The 12,091-nt window shown below is 35.1% G+C and overlaps 1 protein-coding gene across 1 annotated transcript in view; it reads right to left on the reverse strand.

Annotated features, from left to right (window-relative positions):
- HEATR5B (HEAT repeat containing 5B) overlaps positions 1-12,091 on the reverse strand; it is a 109,433-nt gene that overhangs the window by 66,894 nt on the left and 30,448 nt on the right. The window contains exons 17-18 of the mRNA XM_032410292.1: positions 10,765-10,870; positions 8,257-8,447 (exon numbers count right to left, since the gene is read on the reverse strand). Coding sequence (XP_032266183.1) covers positions 8,257-8,447; positions 10,765-10,870 — 297 coding nt within the window. The remainder of the gene's footprint in view (positions 1-8,256; positions 8,448-10,764; positions 10,871-12,091) is intronic.

Raw genomic sequence — 12,091 nt, forward strand, 5'->3', positions numbered from 1 at the left:
GAATTGTTTTTATAACTGGTTTTATTTTTTATTTTTATTTTTTAAAGATTTTATTTATTTATTTGAGACAGAGAGAATGAGAGAGAGAGAGAGAGAGAGCACATGAGAGGGGGAAGGGTCAGAGGGAGAAGCAGGCTCCCCGCCGAGCAGGGAGCCCGATGCGGGACTCGATCCAGGGACTCCAGGATCATGACCTGAGCCGAAGGCAGTCGCTTAACCAACTGAGCCACCCAGGCGCCCCTATAACTGGTTTTAAAAATATAAAAAACAGGGTAACTCTAGTCATAGAATTAAAGAAAATGTTAACTTTCACTTAAGAAATTTTCTATAATTATGATTTGAACCTCTTTAAAATGCATCAGTCCTTTTCTCTGTGAAATATATCTAATGAACTAAAAAATATAAAAAGGAGATATTGTATATTAATTTTTGAAAATAGGCTTTACTGAGATATATACAATAAAATTCACCAATTTTAATTCTTTTCAAGTAAACATAGAACATTTACCAAGACAGATAATTAATTCCAATAAATGGAAATAAAACATATCAGAATTTATGGGATGCAGCTAAAGTATGTTTTAAGGTGAATTTATAGCATTAAAATTCTAATATTAGGAAAGAAGAAAGGTTTTAAATCAATTATCTAAACTTCCACCTTTAGAACCTAGAAAGAGAAAAGCAAACTGAACCAAAAAAAAGCATAATGAAGCAAGTTATAAGGGTAAAGCAGAAACCAGTGGAAGAGAAAACAAAAAAATGGAGAAACTCAATGAAACAAAAGCTGTTTTTTTTAAAAGAACCATAACACTGATAAACCCTTCAACTGACTAAATAAGAAATAAAGGAAAGACAGAATGTATATTCTGCTGCTTTTGGGTAAAGTATTCTATAAATGTCAATTAGGCCAAATTAGATGATTGTATTGGTAAAATCTATATTTTTAATAATTTGGGAGCATCTGTTCTATCAATTACTGAGAGAGGAATGCTGAATCTCCTATAATTATGGACTTTCACTTCTATTAGGTTTTGTTCCATGTATTTTATTTTATTTTTTTAAAGATTTTATTTATTTATTTGAGGGAGAACGAGCTGGCAAGGAGGAGCAGAGGGAGAGGGAGAAGCAGGCTCCCGCTGAGCAGGGAGCCCGACGCAGGGCTTGATCCCAGGACCCTAAGATCATGACCTGAGCTGAAGGCAGACGCTTAACCCACCGAGCCACCCAGGTGGCTCCTTGTTCCATGTATTTTAAAACTATATCATAAGATACATAAACATAGAGAATTGCTATGTATTCTTGAGGAATACATCCTTTTATCATTATGAAATCACTCATTTATTCTGATAACAATCTTTGTTACAAAATCTACTTTTTCTAATAATAACAGAGCCACTTCAGCTTCCTTTGGATTAGTGTTTTCATGCTATATTATTCCTATCCTTTTACTTTTAACCTCTCTCTGTCTTTTAGTTAAAGGGGTTTCTTGTAGACAGCATATAGTTAGATCTTGTTTGTTTTTTTATTTTATTTTTTATTTGAGAGAGAGCGAGAGAGCATGATTGCGGGCAAGGGGAGGTAGAGGGGCAGAGGGAGGAGAAGCAAACTCCCCACTAAGCAGGGAGCCTGACATGGGGCTCAATCCCAGGACTCTGAGATCATGACCTGAGCTGAAATCAAGAGTTGAACACTTAATGGACTGAGCCAACCAGAAGCCCCTAGATCTTGCTTTTATTTCTTTCTTGATTTTAAAGATTTTATTTATTTATTTGAGAGAGAGAGAGTGAGCAAGAGAGAGCACAAGCCGGGGAAGGGGCAGAGGGAGAGGGAGAGGCAGGAGCAGATTCCCTGCTGAGCAGGGAGCCTGATGTGGGACTTGATCCCAGGACCCTGGGTTCACGATCTGAGCTGAAGGCAGACACTTAACCGACTGAGCCACCCCGGTGCCTGATCTTGTTTTTATTTAATCTGACAAACCCTAACTTTTACTTGTAATGTTTAGACCATTTACATTTAATGCTATTATCGGCATGGTTGGGTTTAAGTCTACCATATTGCTATTTGTGCTCTATTTGTCACATCAGTTTGTTCCCTTTTCCCTCTTTCTGTCTTCTTTTGGATTTAGTATTTTTTATGATTCCATTTTATCTCCACTATTGGTTTATTAATTATACATTATTATTTTTTAGTATAATCTCTGGAGTTTATAATATATGTATTTTTAAAAGATTTATTTGAGAGAGAGTGAGAGAGAGCACAAGCATGGAGGAGGGGAAGAAGGAGAAGCAGGCTCCCTGCTGAGCAGGGTGCTCCACATGGGGCTCAATCCCAGGACCCTGGGATCATGACCTGAGCTGAAGGCAGACACTTAACTGAATGAGCCACCCAGGTGCCCCTATAATATACATTTCTAAGTCTTTATGATCTACCTTCAAAGAATTATCATATTCTTTCATGTATATTATACACAGTACATAGTACCATTTCCTCTTCCCATTCTCTGTGCTGTTGTCAGGTATTTTACTTCTCTACATATTAAAATCCTACCATATGTTATTATATTTGCATTAAAGAGTCAATTATCTTTCCAAGGCATTTGAAAATGAGAATAAAAATAGCTTGCAGACTCCGCTGCCCAGGAGCTGCCCATGCCACCCAGCCATGGTCAACCCTACCGTGTACAACATTGCCATGCTTGGTGAGCCCTTGGGTCACATCTTTGAGCTGTTTTGCAGACAAAGTTTCAAAGACAAGAGAAAACTTTCATGCTCTGAGCACCGGAGAGAAAGGATTTGGTTATACAGCTTCCTGCTTTCACAGGATTATTCAGGGATTTATGTGCCAGGGTGGTAACTTCACATGCCATAATGGCACTGGTGGCAAGTCCATCTGTGGGGAGAAATATGATGATGAAAATTTTATCCTGAAGCATATGGGTCCTGGCATCTTGCCCATGACAAATGCTGGACCCAACACAAACAGTTCCCAGTTTTTTCATCTGCACTGCCAAGAGTGAGTGGTTGGATGGCAAGGCTGTGGTCTCTGGCAAGTGAAAGAGGGCATGAATATTGTGGAAGCCATAGAGTGCTTTGGGTCCAGGAATGGCAAGACCAGCAAAAAGATCACCATTGCTGACTGTGGACAAATCTAATAAATTTGACTTGTGTTTTATCTTAACTACCAGTCCATTACTTCTGTAGCTCAGGAGAGCACCCCTTCACCCCCATCTGTTCAAAATATCCTATAATCTTTGTGCTCTCACTGCAGTTCTATGAGATCCATATTTTCCTTATTCCCCTCCAAGTCTAGCTGGATTGCAGAGTTAAGTTTATAATTACGAAATAAAAACTAAACAACAATAAAAAAGAAATTAATGAGAAAAAAATAATAGGTCATTTAAAAATAGACTTATAAAAGAATAAGTCTTTATATTTATCCACATAGCTACTACTTTTGGCACTCTTCACTTCTATATTTACATCCAAATTTCCATCTCGTATCATCTTTTTTGTGTGTGTGCAAAAGGCTTCTTTTGACATTTCTTATAGTATACCTTGTAAGCAATGAATTTCCCAACTTTTCACAGTCTTAAAGTCTTTATTAAAACTTTGGTTTTGAAAAGCATTTTCACTGGGTATAAAGTTCTAGGTCACTCTACTGTTTTCTGCTTGCACAGTTTATGATCAGAAGCCTGCTAAAACTGTTACCTTTGTTCCTCTGCATGATGTCTTTTCCCCACTGGCTGCTTTTATGATGTTCTTTTTATCACTGGCTTTAAGGAATTTGATTATCATATGCTTTTTGATTTGTAAATTTATAGTTGTCATCAAAGTTGAAAATTTTTGTCTACTATTTCTTCAAGTAATTTTTGACCTACCCTTACTTCTAAGATTTCAATTATCTGAATGTAAGCTTGACATTGTTCTAGAAGTCACTGAGACTTCTGTTCATTTTTTCCCCCAGTCTTTTTTTTCTGTGCTTCATTTGGAATAGTTTCTATTTCCATCTTCAACATCACTTTTTTTCCTACTGCAATGTCTAATCTTCTGTTAATCCCAACCAATGTATTTTTTTCATTTGAAATATTTTACATTTCTAGAAGTTTCCCCTGGGTTATTTTATGAATTTCATTTTTTTCATCACGCTTGGGCTTTTCTTATACTTCCTTAAAAATATGGAGCATATTTTTCAGTATTCTTCATTGCTAATTCCATCATCCCTTCCATTTCTGGGCCTATTTCCAAAGACTGATATATTCTCCTGGTAATAGATCTTACTTTCCTGCTTCCTTACACATTTGATTAGTTTGGACTGGATAGTGGGTACTATACATTTTACGATATTAGGTGCTACACTTGTTGTGTTTCTTTAAATACTATCGGGCTTTGTTCTGGAATGTACTTATTAATTAGAATCTGTTTGATCCTTTCAAGGCTTGCTTTTAAATTGTTTTAGAGTGGGTCAATATTGCCTTCAGTACTAAGGCAATATCCTTCTAAGATTCCATTTTAGGTCTTTCCAATCTGGACAGTAGGAACTATTCTCAATCCTGTGTGAGCCCTGGGGACTGTTTCATATTCTGTCCACCTATTCACCTATTCTTTTCTGTTTTGTTTTTTTTTTTCCTGGTCTTGGGCAGTTTCCTTCTGCACATAGCAGCACTCAGCCAAAGACTTGAGATGACTCCTCTGCTCATAGCTCTCTTTCCGTGCAGCTCTCTCCTCTCATATATTCTATTCCACACATTCTAGCTATGTTGACCTCCCCAAACTCCAACTTCTTTCTCCTTAACTCAGTTAGGTTTGGGTTTCCTATCCCTGCATTTCAGCCTGGAAACTCTTTCTAGGCAGAAATCTGGAGCAATTATAGTGTTCCCCTTTCTCAGTGTTCCCATTTCTCAGGGATCACTGCTCTATGCTGGCTATTGCCCAATGTCTGAAAACCATTGTTTCAATTATTTTATCTGGTTTCCTAGTTGTTTAAGACAGCAGCAAAAAGCCAGCCCCTGTTCTTCCACCATGACTGGCAGTGCAAGTCCTGTATATATTTTTAATGTTTATTTGAAAGAATAGATTTCATTATTTTATTCATATGCAAGTAGCAATGTAGAGAGTTTAAAACAGAACCTCTAAACCTCATTTTGGACAATGGAAAAGGTCAAATAGAAGAACATACGTAACAACACTTTTTAAGCTATAAAATACTACGACTCATAATGTCACTCATAATCATGTACCAACATAGTCAGTTACTATTAGAAAACAGGATAAAAAAAAGAAAACAGGATAAAATATCACTAAGAACGGAGCACCTACAGTAACAAAGATGTCTAGAGAGAAACTTTGGTTGAATTTTCAGAACTGTATTACAACTCTCAGTAAGCCATCCATAACCAAATTTCTGTTAAACCCATAAAAGTAAAACAAAGCCAAGAGATGAAAATCTATCACCAAGACTCTGGCTGGTCAGTTTGCCTATGGTGAAGAAAGAAAAATCCCAAGTGCTGTCACAAAACAGATATGAAGAAATGTAGTAATGAAGGAAGTAAACTAAGTCTATTCTTAGCAGTATTTCTAACATATTACAGCCTTGGATAAATAACCTCTATCTCTCTATGACTCAGTTTCTCCATAGCAGTCATTTTGGGGAATGAAAGAAGTTAAGAATGAATGTAATCTTGTGAATTCTAAAGCATTACACAGATGACAAAACTGCCTTCATGTTGGTACTTTTCAAAAGGTAATATTTCAGTGAGATAAAAAGCTGAGCCAATTCTCTCAGTGATAATCATCTATTCAATAGAGTAAATAATCTAAGCTATAAGAATATATACTTCCCAGGGGTCTCAAAGTGATTTTCAGTTTGAATGGAAACAAATTCAACCAGTAATGATTTTTATTTCCTTCTGAACTAGGTCTTAAGCGGTTGAAGCAACTCCCTGTTAACTAGAATGGTTTAAGAGAATGATTCCTGTCTAAATGCTAAGATGGCATAAGATTTTAGTGTGTAAATATAGCTGACAGATCTATATGTATAAATACTTTTGGCCTTTCATAGTCACATATTAAATCAACAAAAGACAGTGTAGATGAAAACATTCTACTATGAGACAGGAGGACATTGAAACTTTTTCAAGCTAATCTAAGATACCACAGATCTTTATTTTTACTTTTATTTAAAGATTTATTTATTCATTTTAGAGAGAGAGAGTGTGTGCACAAGCAGGGGGAGGGGCAAAGGGAGAGAGAGAAAGAGAGAGAGAGGGGAAGCAGACTCCCCACTGAGCAGGGAGCCCAAGTAGAGGCTTGATCTCAAGACCTTGAGATTATGACCTGAGTTCAAACCAAGAGCTGGAGGCTTAACCAACTAAGCCACCCACATGCCCCTATTTATTTTTTTAAGTAGTCTCCATGCCCAGTGTGGAGCCCAATGTGGGGCTTGAACTCATGACACTGAGATCAAGACCTGAGCTGAGATCAAGAGTTGGATGCTTAACCAACTGAGCCACCCAAGTGACCCTAAGATACCACAGATTTTTAAATGTACCATTACTTTATACAGTAGTATAAAACAAAGAAAAAATGTATATTGGCTAATTGAATTTAAATAAAAAAAACAAAAAACAAAAAGCGCTGCCAATTAATTATGATGTTTGTAGAGAATTTATAACAAATTCTAGTGGGGCGCCTGGGTGGCTCAGTCGTTAAGCGTCTGCCTTCAGCTCAGGTCATGATCCCAGGGTCCTGGGATTGAGCCCCGCATCGGGCTCCCTGCTCCGCGGGAAGCCTGCTTCTCCCTCTCACACTCCCCTTGCTTGTGTTCCCTCTCTCGCTGCCTCTCTCTCTGTCAAATAAATAAATAAAATCTTTAAAAAAAAAAAAAAAAAAAACAACAAATTCTAGTATCAGATGAATTGTGAAAAATGGGTAACTTAAAACGCATGTAATAATTAACTTCAAATCATAATCAATTATTTGGAAAAGCTAATGAAACTAGGCACTGAAAATACTTGCAAACCATTAACCAGACAGGTATGAATATGAATGAAGGTCTTTGTGTTTCACCAGAATAACTAAAAAAAAATACTCCTACAGGTATTGGAAATACTTGTAAATTAAAACTCCTTGAACTAAAAAACAAAATGACCACTCTGGAGTTTTCCAAACAAATACACTCTAATTTTACCTATTATTAACAGAGCACAAACCATTAAAAGGTAAGATTGGTTGTGTATTTAAAAACATCTTTAACCAAAGTTGATTTCAGAATCAATGACATACTTGGAAAAGCAAAACTAATCTGTTGCTAGAAAATGGCAGAAGTCATCCCGCAGAAGACAAGTATCCGGGAATATTTTATCTTCTGCTTGCTCATACTACCCTTAGTGATTCAAACAATACACTGGGGGCATTATCCTATAACCAGACAAACTGCTGTGCATGTTTGAAGACAGCGAAAACCATTCTCAGATAACCAAGAATTCAGAAATACTTTTTCTTCAAAACTACTGCTTCACCACCATTGCTTCCCCCCGACCTCTCTCACTAAAGATTACGGCCTAGTTTGGTATAATTAGTACTCGTAAAATATACAATTGTTAAAAATAGTTAATTTACATAACTCAAGTATCAGTTCTTGACCACACCTGATTTTCAACTTCTCTACTTAAGTACTTGATTAACAACCAAGAGTAATTAATAACTGCATCATCTTAATCATACTTATTTGGAACTCTGAGATCCTCTTTTTAATTAATATGCAAAGAAATCTTTAAAATCTAACACTAACTTTTCCCCTGTTTCAGGGATAATTTAAGAGATGATAAACTTGCTGGCAGTTAGGAAAAGAATGGCTTATTACAAAAAGTGACTAATTAATAAAAAAGTACAATGTGGGGGGGGGCAGAGATAAGAGAAAGGGACTACCAGAGCACCTCTTCAGAGCAGAATACATATAACTAACTGAGAGAAGTCCTATTAACAGTCCTCTTGATTCCATTATGTAACATTCAAAGGCTGAAACCTCACCACACTGAAAGTATCTATAATATTATGACTTCTCCAGATCCTAGAGTTTAAACAATTACTGAACTAAAAAGATTATAAAAAAATTAAGATTATTAAAAAAAACACAAAATTTTGTCATATGCTATACTATGTGGAAAACATATCATCCAATTACTATAATTATTGATTACTTAAAAAGACATCTTTGCCTCTAAGAGAAACTTACTTGTCAGTAAAGAGACCCACTTACTTGTCAAAGCTATATTGGGCCATTCTAGCAATGAAGGTTGCTTCCCCAACCACCTGAGCCATTCTTCCAAGAGCTTCCCCTGCTGCACATCGTAAGATGGGGTTTGGGTTGTCCAGAGCACCCATAACCAGTGTCAGAGCAGATTTACGAACTTCCTCAGGTCCTAAAGTACTTTTGTTTTCAGCCAGGCCCTACGGTTATTTAAAAAAAAAAGGCAATTCAAAATTCACATTAAATTTTTAAAAAATGTGCTGCAATCTTTGTAAATATACCCACTTCACCCACTTTTTTTAACCAGCTTTTTATTTTTTAATTTTTAAAAGTTTTTATTTTATTTTTTGTTGTTGTTGATAATGAGCTCAAATTTTTTTTTTAATTTTATTATATTATGTCAGTCACCCAGCGCTCATCATGACAAATGCACTCCTTAATCCCCATCACCTATTTCACCCATCCACCCACCCACCTCCCCTCTGATAACCAGTTTGCTCTCAATAGTTAAAGAGTTTGTTTCTTGGTTTAGCTCTCTCTTTTTCCCCTTTGCTCATTTGTTTTGTTTCTTAAACTTCACATATCAGTGAAATCATATAGTATTTGTCTTTCTCTGACTTATTTCACTTAGCATTATACTCTAGCTCCATCCATGTCATTGCAAATGGCAAGATTTTATTCCTTTTTATGGATGAATAATATTCCATTGCATATATATATATATATATATATATATATATATATGTATATATATATATACCACCTCTTCTTTATCCATTCATCTATCGATGGGCGTTTGGGCTGCTTCCATATCTTGCTATTATAAATAATGCTGCTATAAAATAGGGGCGCATATATCAACCATCCTTTTTTTAATTGAAGTATAGTTGACATACAACATTTATTTCAGTTGTAACACAGTGATTGGACAATTTTATGCATTAAGCTATGCTCATCATAAGTGTAGTCACCACGTGTCACTGTACAATATTATTACACTATTATTAACTATATTCCCCATGCTGCATTCCTGTGACCTATTTACTTTATAACTGTAAGTTTGTATCTCTTAATCCCCTTCACCTATTTTACCCATTACCCACCCCTGCCTCTTCCTCAACCATCTTTCACCTGTATATACTACGCCTAGATCAATACCTGTTAAACTGACAGTAATCACTTTCCTAAACATGATTCAGAACATGATATATAACATAGTTATAGTCAATCAGCCCTAAAATGAACAATCCCTGGAAGTGTCTCTATCCAAAGACAAATGCTCAAAAATTGTTTTTATATGTAAAGGACACTGTACTATTAAATCAACTGTCATTCAACTGATTGACATTTATCATTAGAATTTTAAGTAAGGAAAAGGTCTGATGATTATGAAACTTTGATTTGTTTATATAAAAATTTCAGAGAAGATAATTATGTCATCAAGAGTACATTCAATATATAAAAAGATAAAATGGGTAAAAATATCAGTAACTGAATATTGATACAGTTTGTTCATCATATTAAATGTTAATATCTCTGTTCTAGGTACACTTACTGTCATGGAACTTAACTTACTTGAGACCAAAAATCCAACTCATGGTGCTGAGGGAAATGTTAACTACAACAGAGGCATTAGTGAGCGAATCTATGAAGAAAAGTGTACTTGGACCAATATTACAGTTGGTACACTAGCCTTCCAAACACTAAGAGAGACCATGACTATTTTTTTAAAAAATTCAGATGTTGGTATTAGCTGATGGTCTCTAAATAGGGCATATACTAACAGTTATATATAAACGATACAAACTTACATTTCTATAATCAATGCCTATGTCCCTTTTCCCTGATGTTTACAAAACATGATTTAATTCATGCCCATTTAAACACCTGTACTTCTTGCCATTTCCTTTTACAAGTAAAACCTTATAATAAGCTTAGTGCTGAGCAATATAAAAAGTTTTCAAATACATCATGAGAGGCCACAGCCTGCACAGAACAGTGCATGAACTCTGAGAGATAGGCAAAATATTTGTTATTTCACTTCATACATGTAGAAACTGAGGCTCAAAAGGTTAAAGGAACTGCACAAGACATAAACCTAAATGAGAGCTAAACCAGAACACAGTCTCTAAATGCAGCCTTCTTTCAGCTATACAACATAGCCTCTCCTGATTTATGGTCTAAACCACAAATTGAACTTAAGCTTTATCTGGTTAACCTTCAGTAGAGTATCAGATTGCATTAGACATCTTTGAAAATTCTGAAAGAACTTTCCAGCACTTGTAAAATCTGAAAGGTCACATCGAAACATGAACTTGAACATTATTAAAATATAGAACACTATTTAATTACAATGAGCCTAATAAATCGTTTCTAATAATTTAATTAAACTAATATAAAAACATAGTTATCAAGGGATACACATATAATCATCAAAACGGTCTAGAAATACCTGCCTTAGTAAAGGCATTAATTAAAAATCTTAGTTGAGAATACTTATGTTTTAAAAGTAAATACCTTTAGTGCACTAAGAACAGCAGTAAAAATATTAAGCTGCACAGCCTGTTGGCGGACACCTTTGGCTTGTTTAACACATTCAGCAAAGTGATCCAACATTTGTAATCTATAATCATAGAATAAAGATAACATTAGCAATACTTTTTATTCAAATATGGCTCAGAAAACAGAAGTAAGAGCAATAGCTAAGTGTTTAACAAATAATATCCCATGCTGTTTCATTTCTATTTCATTCCTGCAGCTGGTTCAAACCAGATCTCCTCCTCCTGAATTGATATAGGGACATGTGGTTTTTAACTGGAACAAAGCAAGCAACTAAATATTAAGTTTCAATTAACAAAATAAGGTCATAACTTCAAGGTCATAATGTTCTTTAACGTTAACCTCAGCATCTAACAAAGTGACTGGCATATAGTAGGTGCTCAAGGTTTCTTGAATAGAATAATAGTCACTAACTATGCATCTTTTTTTAAGTTGAAAATTTTAAAATGTGGCATAATTTTTTTCTTCTTTCAAAATATTCTCACATGGAAGAAAATAGTACCTCATGTCCTATTCTCAAAAGCTAACTGGGAGATTTTGAAAAAAATTTAGCTTTGGTAATTTTTTTTAATGTAGGAAATCAAAAATGAATTTTTTTTATTATTTCAAATTATTTAAATGAGGCAGCAAAAAAAAAAAAATCACAGCCATTTGAGACTACTCGGATAAAAGAGAATGAGATCATTTCAGATTCTGAAAATAAATGGGATGGGCAAAGGAATGCTGGGAAGTTGGATTTAGTACTAAAATAACTATGAACTAAAGTAGGAAACCAGTATCTCCCTTAAGGTCACTATAAGGATTTAAGCTCAATGTATAATAGGCCATAGGTCTCAAGTCAAAGCATTCTTCAAAATCAGAGGAAGAAATCATCTAGTCTCCAGTAGGAACTCCAGTTAGAGTTACTGGGGGTTAAAACTGACGACTTTAACACTTGCTGTGACATAGATCCACATCTTCTATGGATGAGGAAGCAGCGCATTATTCACACTGCTATCAAGCACACACATAAGAAGAGACACATGTCTCCAACACTACTGTTAAGCATCATTTGCCTATAACTGACCTCAAGTACATAACCTTTTAAAGTGACTTATTTAAAAAATGTTTTTTCTTTATTATAAAATAGTCATTTCATTTAATTTGGAGACTAGTAACAAAAAGTTACTGGCCAAAAATAACTACTCTTAACCTCAGGTATAATCATTTCCTTTCAGGTCTTTTCTTACGTATTCACATATACATATGTATTGGTATACACATGTACATTTTTATGTATTTTAAA

The sequence above is a fragment of the Phoca vitulina genome, unplaced genomic scaffold, assembly GCF_004348235.1.
Source record: "Phoca vitulina isolate PV1807 unplaced genomic scaffold, GSC_HSeal_1.0 scaffold12, whole genome shotgun sequence".
Lineage (NCBI taxonomy): Eukaryota > Metazoa > Chordata > Mammalia > Carnivora > Phocidae > Phoca > Phoca vitulina.